Raw genomic sequence first — 12,965 nt, 5'->3', positions numbered from 1 at the left:
GTACCCCACCACGAGCAACGCTGCCCCTCCAGCTTGCAGATTGCAGATCTCTCAGGCAGGCCACAGCGCCTTCCAGCGGCCCATTCAGCAGTCTAGCGCCCCATAAGTTTAGGCAGTTCTAGAAGACGGCGCCCTGTATTCTGAGCGTCTTTGGTTTTCTCCAGCATTCCTGCGCACCATTGTCTGGCCGCATAAGGCATCGGCACCAGCGCCACGGCTAATATAACGGTTGGATGCTCCTTGGCTCCCTGCAGGTTCTCCACAGCGCGCAAAGTGTTATCTAATCAGCAGCGCTATCCAGACTCCGTATTAGACGACGAGAGCTCCCAAATTAGCCTTTTATGGAGCACCAAGCCATAAGCTGCCACAACACCCGTTTCGTTTCGTCTCGTCTCGTCTCGTCCATCCATCTCTGCCCAGCCCGGATCGCTGCAGAGCGCGCAATCCGGCAGCAAGAGCAGACGATCGGCGCCAGCATTGATACCGCCATGTAACCGCTGGTTCCGAATATCGCCCCCCTCTCACCCATTGTCTTGCCCCTAAACAGCCTTGTAAGCAAGCTGTTTGGCTTGCGCCGAGACATTCTGAACCAGCAATACTCGGTTAAGCTTGAGCTGCCAAAGGCAAGAATATGCCGCCTCCCGCAGCCCGCGGCGGCTGGTCCGTGTCGCAGCTCTGGCGCGACGACGAAGAAATGGCCAACAAAAAGGACGATGATCTCGGCCTGCCTCGACACACCAAGCACGCTGACCATTGGCAACCCGCCCCCAAGGCGTCCCTGGGCGTGGCCTCCGTGCTCCGGCTTGTTCTGTATGCCGTCGTTTTCTTCTTGACAGGTTATGGACTGTTCAGGGTCATCGGGCCAGCTGCTGGCGCCTCGTCTCTTGATCCGGCCAACTTGATGCCCATGTATGATAGGCCACGACCTCCTCCCAGATATGATACACCGCGGATGGAGGAGGACGCTCCTATAATCAAGACGCCCAAGACACCAAAGCCCCAGGCCAAACCCAATGATGGCGGAAGCAAAGCTGCAGCAGACCCGTCCAAGCCGTACAATGGACCACTAAAGCTCCCGCATTTGGGTCCTTCGTTGGAAGCCATCATGCTAGAAACACAGGGGAGGATGCAAAAGAATCGCAACGTCTTGTTCTCGGCAGCCAGTCTTAAAAGCGCTGCGCTTTTGCTCCCAATGGCATGCCAAATGGCCACAGAGCGTCAGAACTATGTACATTTTGCCCTAATGAGCAGGAGTGACATTTCCATCAAGGAGTTGCTGGCGATCAATGGCATTGATAAGTCGTGCCCCTTGGTTATGCATGGTACGGTGTCTTTGTTTTCATTCCTGGGCTTAACTCCAGACCATGTTGTGAAAAACGAAATACTGATAATCGATTTATGTAGATGCCCGTCCTGACCATTCTACAACGACAGCTGAGCCACGAATGACCTTTTCCGTAACTCGAGCTCTCTGTAAGTGCAAACCAGCGGACCTATTGTAATGTTTTTTACGTAGTAATGTTTCTAACGGAGATTCAGATTATATTAACCTCTATATGCACCCACAAGTGGTCATCATAGACTCTTCATCAACTGAAGAAAGTTATTTTCTCTCCGGCATCCGTGATAAGATCCGAGATACAGAAGCTACCTTAATTGAAGTCTCGGAGAAGACAGCTCAGCGATTCTCATGGTTGTCGAAGCTTGATTCTTCTGCTTTAGCAGGTAAGGCGACGCGCTAGGCATCTATCTTTAGATCAAGCATATTCTAATGCCTTCTTTGCTACAGCTTGGAATGAGGTCAACTTTGATATCATTATCCAGGCTCCTCGGCATGGCGCAGGTAATCTCAAACGGCTACTTCGGTCTCTGGCTCGAACGGATATGGCCGGGGTCTCTCCGCCCCATTTGACCATCGAACTTCCCTCAACGGTCGAAGAGGACCTAACTAGCTTCTTGAACGGGTATGAATGGCCGCCAAAGGCTCACGGCGTGGCTCCCAAGACAAAGCTGCTGTCGCTTCGTCGCCGCATTCCTCGACATAAAATGAGTGAAGAGGAGAGTTCTGTCAGATTCTTGGAATCATTTTGGCCAGCTAAACCATTTCACTCTCATGTCATAGTTTTGTCGCCTCATACTGAAGTTACATCTCAATTCTTTCACTGTAAGTTAGCTTGAACGGCTTCAATTAAATTTTCTCAAGCTAACTTTGGAAAGATGTCAAATATTCGATCCTGCAGCGACGATATTCAACCATTGCCAACCGGCAGCATTGGGAGAATAAGCTTTTCGGCATCAGTCTTTCGGCGCCCACGGCATATCTCGACGATACTACTCAGTTCACGCCACCAAAGCCCCTGGAAGAACAAGGGTCTAATATAGAGGGCACGCCTTTTCTTTGGCAGGTGCCCAGCAGCGATGCAATTCTCATTTTTGGCGACAAGTGGGTAGAGCTTCACGGCTACGTCTCTCAGCTTTTGGAGAAACAGCATGCCTCGTCCACAACGCCGGATCTTTTTGCAAAGAAGAAGATTAGTACAAAGCACCCTGCTTGGCTGGAATATATTCTGCAGCTGTCACGGCTTCGGGGATATTTCACCCTCTACCCTACCCGTCAGACCGCCAATACCATAGTCGGCATCCACACAGATCTCTATGATGTGCCGGAGGAATACGAACAAGGAAAAACTGCTGAGCAGGAACAGGACTTGATTAAGCTTGCCTCGGACGGATTTGACCCAGCATCGCATGTAGATGTGCTGGCAACGCTCCCACATGAGGGCGATTTGCCACTTCTTTACCACATGCCGTGGCTGACCTGGGATGGAAAAAACACGGATGACGGCGCCATCGAGAAGACTGCAGCCAAATATAAGCAAGCATTTCGTACACAAATTGGAGGATGTAAGGATGAGAGCGCGGGACCTGTTCCGGCAGTGGACCCGAATGCTAGAGATCTATTCTGTTTTACCAATGGTAGATGAACTTTCAGCTGGAGCATGGCGCATGGCGAATTATTTGTTGGGGAATGTTGGAGTTATTTTATGCTATCATGGCGGTATTGTTGTTTGTTGTTATATCAGGTGTACTATCATCCATCTTGTTTTGAATCAATGGACCAATATTTATGCATCTCTATTGAGAGCTTCGTAGTGAGCTCTGTGTTCTGAGAAAACCCCAAATTTAAAAAAGTGAAAAAATAAAAATAAAAAAATGAACCATCTCCAAATGCTGTCGATATCATTTTTGGCGTACTTTGTCTATGACAAGGAGTATAATGCACGTTCCGATAATAGAAAAGGCGATTCCACCCAAAACCTGCGGATATATGAGTCAACATAGTCCTGTGTATGTACATAAAGATGCACCGAAACTCACTACTTGTGTCTTCCAACCAGATTGCACAATGGCAGCTCTTTTGCCATACATATTGACAGTTCCTAAATAAATAAATAAATTAGGCTCCGACATCAAAAGAGGTTTCTTTGGGCGCTCTTAGGAGAGATCAGCTAGCTTACTTATATAGTTCCCCACGCCTAGAACCAACGTTATCACAGATAGTACCCAGAAGATGCCACCGAGCGGTTTCGCCACCCGGCGTTCAAGATCGCTAGGCGTGCCCTTGATGTGGAATGATACGGTGATGGCGACAGACACAATAGCCATGTATATAGACAGGCGAAGATACGAAAGGAAGGCTAGCCGTAATTAAAAAAAAAATTGCCAGTTAGTATTTAAGCTTGAAGCCGATCAAATGTTGGCAGAAGACAAGCAAAGTCAGTATCCAGGACGAGCTCACTTCTTTCGTTGGCACAGTGATCCCGCGCATCGCTAGACTCATTTACAAATAAGAGTGGGCTAGGAAACGGCCATTGGAAAAACGCGGAGGCGTCGGTGAAGCCGTCTGATCTATCAAGAAGCTGTCAGACCATAATTCGCCTCGAAAACTTTACGATACCCGTCCATCTATCAAGTACAGAGACGAATAGAGGGGGGGGGGGGGAGAAGAAGAAGGATACCTCAGTTCGCTGACTTCGATGGGTTCTGTAAGAGAGATGAATGGGAGGCAGTGGCTCGTCGTGAGCGTCTCTTCGTCGGACATGTTGTGTCTTGTTTCTTCTTTTGCTTCCCCCGATGTCACCAAATTAATAATAATATTATATCGGCATTCATAAAAAATGTATTGTCGTGTTTCTCTCAATGCAGGTGGATGCGACCGGCGAGTGCGAAATATGAAACTAGAATGTCGTTTGAATTTGGGGGGTGCGTGAGGTTTGGCTTGCTGGGATGACGTCGAGAAGGCGGCGCAGAGACTCACGTGCCGTTCTTGCCCGCAGGCGATCATATGGAGCCCAGCAATCAACATCACAAGACTCGTTTTACACCAGATTTTGTTCAAACAATCTTTATTTTCATAGAGATTGAAAGAAAAGCGGAATATTATTCTATTTTTCTGATTCATGTTGGAGAAGAGGGTGAAAAATGAAAGCTTCGGCGGCTTTGTAGTCTTGAGTGAAACATGCCGCCTCTTGCAGCCTTCACAACTTGTAATTCACATTAATGCATGGCTACATTTTATCCCTATCTCTACAGACATTCTTCCCTAACGCCAAGTTTTCAGAACCCCCAAATCTCATTCCATCTCTTCTCCTCCTCCCTCAACGCACCGTCCAGTCTCCCAAACCTCGCCGGCTGCTCCGTATTCGCCTCTGGCAGGCAAACCCACTCTCTCACGCAATCCGGCACCTCCTCTTTGATGTGTGCAATGCAGATAAGCGCCTGTTGGTCCGACAATCCCTCCACCTTGACGGTGCCATCCTTGGATTGCTGGCTCTGCACAATCTCCTCGCCCGCATAAGTCTTTGCTTCTCCGTCTGTGAGGAACAGCGTGCACTTGTCCCGGACGGCGTCGTCCATGCCGCTAAACGACTCGTCCAACACGACAATATCGGGTCCCTTAATCATAGACCGTATGAAGAGCGCCACGCGCTGAGCACTGAACGAAATCTCTCCAAACATGTAGTCGTCGGCCCATTCCAGGCCCTCGCTGCCAGTAGCGCTATTTGGCTTTAGCTCTGGCTCAAACCATCTGAGTGCTGCCTCAACTTTGGCCTTTGCCTCAGCGCCCAGCTTGGGCTTTGCGCCAAAGGTCTCTGCCCACGCGTTCTCAACCACTTGTCTGATGGTGTGGCTCCTCGGCATGTGTTGGTGGACTTCTGGGCTGGAATGGCCGATGCGAGATTGAATGTCCCAGAAAGTGAGTGGTCGCTGTCCAGAGCCTGGCTCAGGTAGACGGCTTCGCCCAAAGAGCTTTATAGGCAGTGAGTAGGTTTGTGGGTGGTCAGAGCCAAGAAGAGAGACAATGGTCGTCTTGCCCGAGCCATTGGGACCAAACACGCCCCAGCGTTCACCCCGTCGAACAGTCCAAATCAGGCCAGCCTTATCACCTTGAGGCGTCTTCTGTGACCAGTTTCCAAGAGCAATCTTGTCACCATAGCGGACCTGGCAGCCATCCATTTCAACCAGGGGCTCAGCATTTGGATTGACAGGTTGCTGTGAATGAAATGATGCTGAAGTCGAAGCAGACTCTGACTGGCTGTGGCTCTGAGCTGCAGAATCTTTAGATAACACCCTCCCTATATCAGCCAAAGTATGAATAGGCAACTTCTCGTCTTCTGCTAGCCCGCCCACTTTGACCCCTTGAATGTATTTTTTCAGGCCATCCAGCACAACCTCCTTCGGTCCCATTGACTCAACCTGGCAGTCCATTCTCAGATATACCAGGTGTGTAATCCATTCTGGGAGAGGGTCTTGCGGCCTAGCACTCAGCACCAGTCGCGGATTGGCCTTTTCGGCAAGAGACTCTAGTAGCGGACTCAGCCCCGTAACCGTCGGAGGATCCAATCCCATGAATGGCTCATCCAGGAGCAAAACTTCAGGTCTCGTCAGCAGCGCTCGAGCTATCCTTGCCCTCCTGCCCTGACCATTGCTCAGGAACGTCACAGGCAAATCAAGCAGGTAATCCAGCCGAAGGTCCTTGACGACGCGCTTCAGTAGCTCAGCCGATATCCCGCCCTCTTCTTGGCTCTCCTGATCCGGGGACTTGGCGGGGTTCAGCTCGGTATTGCCCAGCAGAAAGTCTCTGAGCGAGAAATCAGTAATCTCCCTGCGAGACTCATACCGTGCAGCAAGATACGCCGATGTCGTCGCTGCGCCGCCCAACCCTCCGGCCGCCTGCTCAGCATCAAATCCAACATACTGAATCGCCTTGTTGGGGGTTCTCAATCTCGAAGACACTGCATCTGATGACAGATATGGGTACGACCTCGCCGTGGGGGGCTCACAGAGCAACCTTCCTCTCAGAGCTTGCAAGAAGGTCGTCTTTCCGGACAAAGAAGGTCCCACGATGCACCAATTGTGCGGCTCTGGGGATGACGAAGGCAGCTCAAACTCGAGATTTTTGAACAGAGCGGGATTAGCGTGTGATGATGATTGCGAATTCGGGTGCTGCCTGTAGAAAGTGCCATTGGCGATGCGAACGATGGGCGATCGCGCCGATGGCGGGATATTCCTGATCATGGCTCTAATCTATAATGAGGACAAGATTGAATATTGAATCATGTAATTGAAGACGAGCTCAGATCAGACACGTCAAGCGAGAATAGGCAGGCAGGCAGGCAAGCAGGCACTTTACGAATCCAATTGAATGGCCATAAGACAGCCCAAATGGAGGTAAACAACACAAACAGATCACAAATCAGAAAAAAAAAAAGAAAAAGAGACAATCGTATTCCAACGACGCTGTCATGCAGTGAATTGATGTTGACACCGGCCGTCTCCGCGATCGGTCTAGGGTATTTGGCAGCGGATTGGATGGAGCATCTCGACTCCAGCAAGTGGGGCAGAGGCCGAAAAAGGTACGTACCCTCCTCCACAGCAAGCACCAGTACTGTATCAGCGCTTCAGTGGACGCGAGGCTGCTGGGAGCCTGTAGCTTGGGAGTTAGGTTAGGTAAGGCGCCTGGAGCCAAAGGCAGCTCTGCGTTCCGTCATCACCATCAACCTCAACGACAAGCTCTCCCTTTCAGTCTCTCTGCACCATCTCGTCGTCTTTTGGTGCAGATCAATCGCTGACGCAAGATTCGATCATCTCTTTCCTGTCCCGCACCAGCTACATCGAGCGCTCCCTCTCATCTCCAACCCCCACCCAGTGAGGCAGCCAATCCTCTGAGAACTCGCCCATCATGGTAGGAAACCAGCTTCCTCTCCAAGCTCCCTTCTTCATGTCTTCCAGCTAACCATTCTCCCCCCCTCGTTGTTAGTCTATGCGAATCGTCCCCGCCTCCCAGGCACCCACAACCTTCTCTCACGCCGCCTCCTCCTCGGCCCCCTCAGCGCCCGGAATCCACGACACTCTCCGCCACGGTGTCGGCATCTCGCCCTTTGACGCTGCCTCCAACAAGCCAGTCTCGGCACACCCATTGGAGGCTCGCCTCAAGAACTGGGAGGCCACCCAGGAGGCCGTCCGCATGGAGTCCCTCAAGCGCACCTTTGGCATCGCCGAGCCCATCCGCCGGGGCATGGAGCTTAAGATTGTCCGCGAAGGCGAGTGGCGGCCCATGGCTCTCGGAGGGGGCCTTCCCAGCGTCCACGAGGATATCTTGAGAGGGAGAGAGGACACGATTACCTGGGAGGACGTCTTTACTGGTGAAGAGTCGCGGGCGCTGCCAGGTATCCATGATGAGATGGAAAAGAAGCTGAAGATTAACTGAATGGGGAGGCGTGGCTAGCGATATAGGAGGGTAATAGAAAAGGAAATCAAGCTATTCAAGTCTTATGTGTATGCCCGGTCTGGAAAAGAGACAGGCATGACGGTTTGTGAGACTATATCAGGATTTTACATCCCGATTTGCATGGTATAAACGAGCAGTCCCCAGAAAGAACAAAGAAATACAGAATCAATAAAAAGATCAGCATCGCTACTATTCTTATAGCATCAATAATATCGATACCTGTGGTCGCATCTGCTTGGTGCCAAAATAGGAGTGTAATATGTGCTGCATTTCTATCCTGTAATGGCAACATCCCCATTCTGGGGACGGGGTCCTTCTGAAATTATGAAAGATATAAGGAGCGTAAAAAGAACCGAAACAGAGGCTACAATTGTACATGAATCAATAATGTAATGATACGCCGGTAATGATCCCCGATTTTCCCAAATTCTTCCGCGTCTTGAATTCCCATCGCGCTGCTTCCCAGAGTGGCTAAACGAAAACGAAAATGAAAGTAACAAAACACAAAACACATAGTAAAAGGGAAATACTCTCAAGACAGAATAATAATAATAAAAAAAAATCCTCTCCTCCAAAGCAGCTTGTAGAAACGGAATATTAATGTCAAAAAGACACACCGAGCTGTTCTTGCGCCCAGCTGTATCTGAACTAGTGAATGCTTTCGAGCAAGCCAGATTGCCATTCAGAAACCACTCAAGCATCGTAGTACGCCCATCTCAGCGGCGAAGGTCTATGCAAACACATCTTTGCAATTGTCCGATCATATGTATGGCCGTCGTAGGCTAATCAAGAAAATGGCACAGAGGGACGAGATGGCACGTGGGTTCGCACCACTGCTGGAATCGCTTTATAAAATGATGCAGCAACGTCCCTCCCTTGCGCCATCCCCATCTGTGGCGCCCGCAGGGAGGCTCTTGCTCCCGGACTTGGGTTCCTCCTCATCAAGATCCTGGGGCCGGATGCTCATGTGTACCACATTGGGGCTATCAGGGCTAAATTGATACTCTACATGCAGTGTGAGCGGCGGAACAGGAATAATCGACAAATCAAATAGAGAAGAGAGAAGAGCCTGTTGTGAAGAAGACAAACCGGAAAAAAGATAGGGAAAAAGGAATAGAATGGGGGCTATGCTTACTCTTTAGCTGCTCCTTATCATCTAATAATTTGCCAAAGTGAATCAGCCTTATGCTGCTGGGGCTGGCGGGCTTGGCCTCCCAGTCAGATCTCCATTCCCGCAAAATCAGTTCCTTCAAGGTGTAGATGCTGATGCTGAATGGATCAGGGTTGCCGCTCTCGTCCTTATCCGGCATGGCGACGTGTCTCCTGCTAAGATACTTGGCATCAATCTTGTACGGATGTCGGCCGCCAGACGCGAGCAACAGAGTAATGTTGCAAACAGGGCCATCGGCTCCGCCAGAACCAGCGGCCTTAATCTCTTCCTCTGCCGGACCAATAGCCATAGCTGACTCCTCGTGCTTGTCCTCCTTGGGTTTTTCTTCCTTGGGCTTCTCTTCTTTGGAGGACTCGTCCTTGGGAGCGTCTTGCTTAGGGGCGTCCTGCTTAGGAGTGTCTTCCTGAGTGACATCTTCCTTGGTCGTGGCTATCGGCTCAGGAGCGTCGGCTACTTCCTTGCCTTTTGACGATGAAGCCGCAGCAGGTGTTTCGCCATCGTCGGTAGATACAGGGTTGGTCGATGTCGTCGCGACAGCGGGAGCGTCCTTGGCCGCGTTGGTAGTCGCCACGTCGCTGGGTTTATCGCCTGCCTCAGGCGTCTGAGGGATATTCTTCATCTGCACAGCATCTGTAGGTTGTTCGAGGCCCGAGTCGTTGCCAGGAGCAGCGCTGCCACCGCTCATGGTAGAATCTGCAGCAGCCGACATGTTTCAGTTGGGGGAAAACGCTGTAGCAAAGCGATGTGAGGAATGCGGGATCGGTGCAGCAGCACCAAAGGGGTTGGCGAATCTCGACAAAGGAGCGTATCACACGGTTCAATTCATCCGCGGTAAGAAGAGCGCGTAAAAAAAGAGGCGGCGCTGGCTTGGTAACGAGCGTTTTCAATGCTGTAAAGTGGGTTCAACAGTCTCGGTTAGAGACTGGCTGCGTAGGGGAGATAATAGATAGATGGATGTCAAAGGGAAAAAGGATGGAAAAAAGGCACCGCTGGGACAAAACACCCAGTGAACCTTGGCAGATCAAATCAACGAACCGGCTCAGCGACCAGCCCAGATTTCAAGCTCCGGGGACACGGGGGTGTGGGGGGGAGGAAACGAAGAGCGGGACCTCCGACTAGAATGCAAAGCGAACGAGCGATGAATGCGCTAGCTAGACGAAATCAAAGCGCTGCTGAACATCAAGAGAAGTGCTGTTTTTGGGAAGCCTTGCCCGATGCAGACGAAAAAGCGCACGCCTCACGGGAGGATGGAGAGGCTGGTGTGGAAATGAAGCGCCCTGCTTCTTGTAAGCCTCATTCAATTTTTCTCTCCCTTTTTTCCCTTCAGCTGCGCCGGATGCCGAGACAAGGGTTAGGAAAAGAAGGGCAAAAAAAGTTCAAATAGAGCAAATGGGCACCAGCCGCGGTTACGAGAGCAAGCCAATGAGTACGGCACTTCGTGTTCCTAGGTAATCAGACCCCTGTTGGTGTAGCGCCAACAAGACACACCACTGGCCGCATGGAGACACACAGACGTATGCGGTGGCGCGGGGAACCAGGTAGTGGTCCGGTGCTCCGAGTGAGTAATGAATGATGGAGGCTGCTCTGAGGTGGTGATGCTGCTGTTGGAATGGAAGTCTGGAGAGCAATAAAAGATGAAGTGATTCTGCCGCCAAGTCGGTGAGAGGCTGAGGTTGATGAGACGACGAGGCAGGTACGGAGGAATATGCCTGAGATTTTCCCTTCCGAGGACCTGCAACATGCAGCGGATGGGCCCAATTAACAACAATGGCTACTTATCAAACAAGCAACAGAGTCCAACGGCTGAGGAACAGCCAGCGGGCGGCAGCAGATCCGAATCTGCAACTAACACGAGAACCGGTGGTCAGGGAGATATACCGAACCAGATCCGAGCTGCCAGGAATCCAGCACTTTTCGTTTGTTTGCCACCTATTCGCCTGCTCTCTGCTCTCTATTTTACCGGACACAAGTAGGATCGAGGCACAGACGGTACGATTAAGACCTGGAGCGGAGTTGAACCGGATTTCGGGATGCAGGTGGGTATCCTTATGTGCAAACTAGATGATGCTGGGACAATTTCTATTAGGTACCGAGTCCCACGGGAAATAGTAGTTGCACAACGTTCGAATCGCACCATACGGAGTATGCAAGCCCCTTAACAAATGTTGGCGGCGCACGAGACTCACACACCAAGTTGCTGCGATTGGGTAGTATTTCATACTTCATATACTAATACGTACCTGCTAGTACAGGCAAATGCCTGGCATACTTGTACAGACAGACAGATGATGATCAAACCTGCATCTGGACCGGCCGGCTCTCATCCGGCATTGCTAGTCTGGTGGATTTATGTACAACTATTGGCGGCTAGTGGCTCGTCTTGCAGCAACAACACTTCATACTGACGCACTCGCTTATACTGTAGTCGAGCTTTAGGCCCCAGACAAGCGCTCATATCCGCCTTGTCTTCCTGCATGAGCAGCTTCTTCCAGCGCCAGCCAACACAATTACTTTGACCTTGCTAAGCCGGGGAGGCCTTGCCGTCTCAGGCCAGCCTATCAAGCGATGCAAGGACGGCATTTGAACCTGGTCAATATAAATAAAGAATACGGATGCCTCTGGTTTAGAAATTAAGACTAAATACAACGAAACAGGGCGATATCACCTCAGCTCTTCTCATCGTTTGAGATGACGGGGGGTTTCATCTGTTTGATATCGACGAGATAAACCTAGCCTACATACGGAGTACGGAGTCACCGTAATACTCGACGCACTGCGTAGATGCCTGGCAGCAGCAATTCCGTAACGTGGGATGCACGGGGCAACGGGCACAATTCTGCTCTAGCCGAATAGCTACCAAGTCGGCTTTGCGACTGTTTACCAGCGCTTTCACCCAGGCAAATCGCCGACCAGGCGGCGATGGACATTGAAACACACCATGCCTAGTGCCTTGAAATCATCTTACCAGAGGCCGCGCTACGTTGGCGCCCTTGCTAGGCGCCAATTCTCCCGTTATCTACTCCGTACTCGGTCGATGCTACAGGCAGGTAATACAAGCTTCTTACCGATATGATCTCCAGCCGGCGCCACCTCAGCGCCAACGCCAACAAAGCATGCCCGTTCACACCATACCAGGAACATCTATTGCCAGGTCTAAGCTCATTCTAAGCCACCCTCAGCATCGCTTGTCTGACAGGCACATAAACTCTAAAAAGAAAATTCAGCTACGAGCACTCCGTGTGTCAAATCCTGATACTAATCGGCCCTCGGGATAGGGGCACCAAAAAAAGAGACGAAGAAAACGTCTATACTTGGTGCTTCGTACAACGTAGTATTGGTCAAACTGCCTGCAATCTCCGTTCAAAGAGCTTCAAAATGAGCCAGCTCCGCCCACTGCCGTCGCTCCCGAGTCACAATGTACCCACAAGGCTCAGGCCCCTGTGCCAAAAATACTACATTATACAGGCAAAGTCAGAATTGGGTGTTGATAAAAGGAAGGAAACCGGAACGTGAGAAGACGCCCCAGCTCGTCTGTGATGGTTAAGCGAGAAACTTTATGGATTTATTGAATCAAACTCGCGCAAGTCTGCCCATCTTCATTTCGAGCGAGGGAATATTAACAGCTGCTACTACGAGGGAAATTGCATTGTTGTTCTCGCTGAATCCTGCCACACTTTATTTCTCTGTGTAAGCTGACACGTACATTTGCCTATTAAATCTACCACGCAAAGTTGGCATCTTCCCCCTTTTGGGCCCCAGGGATTTTCTCCCAGCGAGTGATTCCCAAATTCAATCGTTCTAAAAAAAAATTAAGGTAAGTGACAGTCAAGAATGACAAGATACATCGTACAAAATACGAAGTACACGTAAATATGCACGCTCTAGCAGCCCTACAGCCCAAACCTCAACAAGCAGCATGGTATGCAGATGGATATGATACGAGTTTTGAGTCCCGCAAATGACCCATACAAATTGAATCGAATCGCCAAGCTTCTGCTACCT

At 50.6% G+C, this 12,965-nt stretch overlaps 5 protein-coding genes across 5 annotated transcripts; 2 read left to right on the top strand and 3 right to left on the bottom strand.

The window, feature by feature from the left end:
- Positions 1–348: 348 nt before the first annotated feature.
- On the top strand, positions 349–3,177 carry TrAFT101_000921 (uncharacterized protein). Its single transcript, XM_024903313.2, has 5 exons — positions 349–1,322; positions 1,405–1,473; positions 1,540–1,725; positions 1,790–2,164; positions 2,218–3,177. The coding sequence occupies exons 1-5, from the start codon at positions 632–634 to the stop codon at positions 2,982–2,984; spliced, it is 2,088 nt and encodes a 695-aa protein (XP_024765155.1). The 5' UTR covers positions 349–631; the 3' UTR covers positions 2,985–3,177.
- TrAFT101_000920 (uncharacterized protein) lies at positions 2,493–4,249 on the bottom strand. Its single transcript, XM_024909406.2, has 5 exons — positions 4,020–4,249; positions 3,800–3,909; positions 3,519–3,698; positions 3,379–3,440; positions 2,493–3,318 (listed from the first exon to the last, which is right to left on the bottom strand). Exons 1-5 carry the CDS (start codon positions 4,100–4,102, stop codon positions 3,241–3,243), a joined length of 513 nt encoding a protein of 170 aa, XP_024765154.1. The 5' UTR covers positions 4,103–4,249; the 3' UTR covers positions 2,493–3,240.
- A 185-nt stretch (positions 4,250–4,434) lies between these two features.
- TrAFT101_000919 (uncharacterized protein) lies at positions 4,435–6,795 on the bottom strand. Its single transcript, XM_024907491.2, has one exon. The coding sequence runs from the start codon at positions 6,577–6,579 to the stop codon at positions 4,618–4,620; it is 1,962 nt and encodes a 653-aa protein (XP_024765153.1). The 5' UTR covers positions 6,580–6,795; the 3' UTR covers positions 4,435–4,617.
- Positions 6,796–7,027: 232 nt separating this feature from the next.
- On the top strand, positions 7,028–8,051 carry TrAFT101_000918 (uncharacterized protein). The gene is made up of 2 exons (XM_024909405.2): positions 7,028–7,246; positions 7,322–8,051. Exons 1-2 carry the CDS (start codon positions 7,244–7,246, stop codon positions 7,769–7,771), a joined length of 453 nt encoding a protein of 150 aa, XP_024765152.1. The 5' UTR covers positions 7,028–7,243; the 3' UTR covers positions 7,772–8,051.
- Positions 8,052–8,639: 588 nt separating this feature from the next.
- On the bottom strand, positions 8,640–9,672 carry TrAFT101_000917 (uncharacterized protein; the record flags this gene model as incomplete). The annotated part of the gene is made up of 2 exons (XM_024909404.2): positions 8,640–8,797; positions 8,928–9,672. 2 exons carry the CDS (start codon positions 9,670–9,672, stop codon positions 8,640–8,642), a joined length of 903 nt encoding a protein of 300 aa, XP_024765151.2.
- Positions 9,673–12,965: the final 3,293 nt, after the last annotated feature.

The sequence above is a fragment of the Trichoderma asperellum genome, chromosome 1 (genome assembly GCF_020647865.1).
Source record: "Trichoderma asperellum chromosome 1, complete sequence".
NCBI classification, from domain to species: Eukaryota; Fungi; Ascomycota; class Sordariomycetes; order Hypocreales; family Hypocreaceae; genus Trichoderma; species Trichoderma asperellum.
The sequence above is the reverse complement of the archived record's forward strand: the minus strand, read 5'-3'. Positions and strand labels throughout refer to the sequence as shown.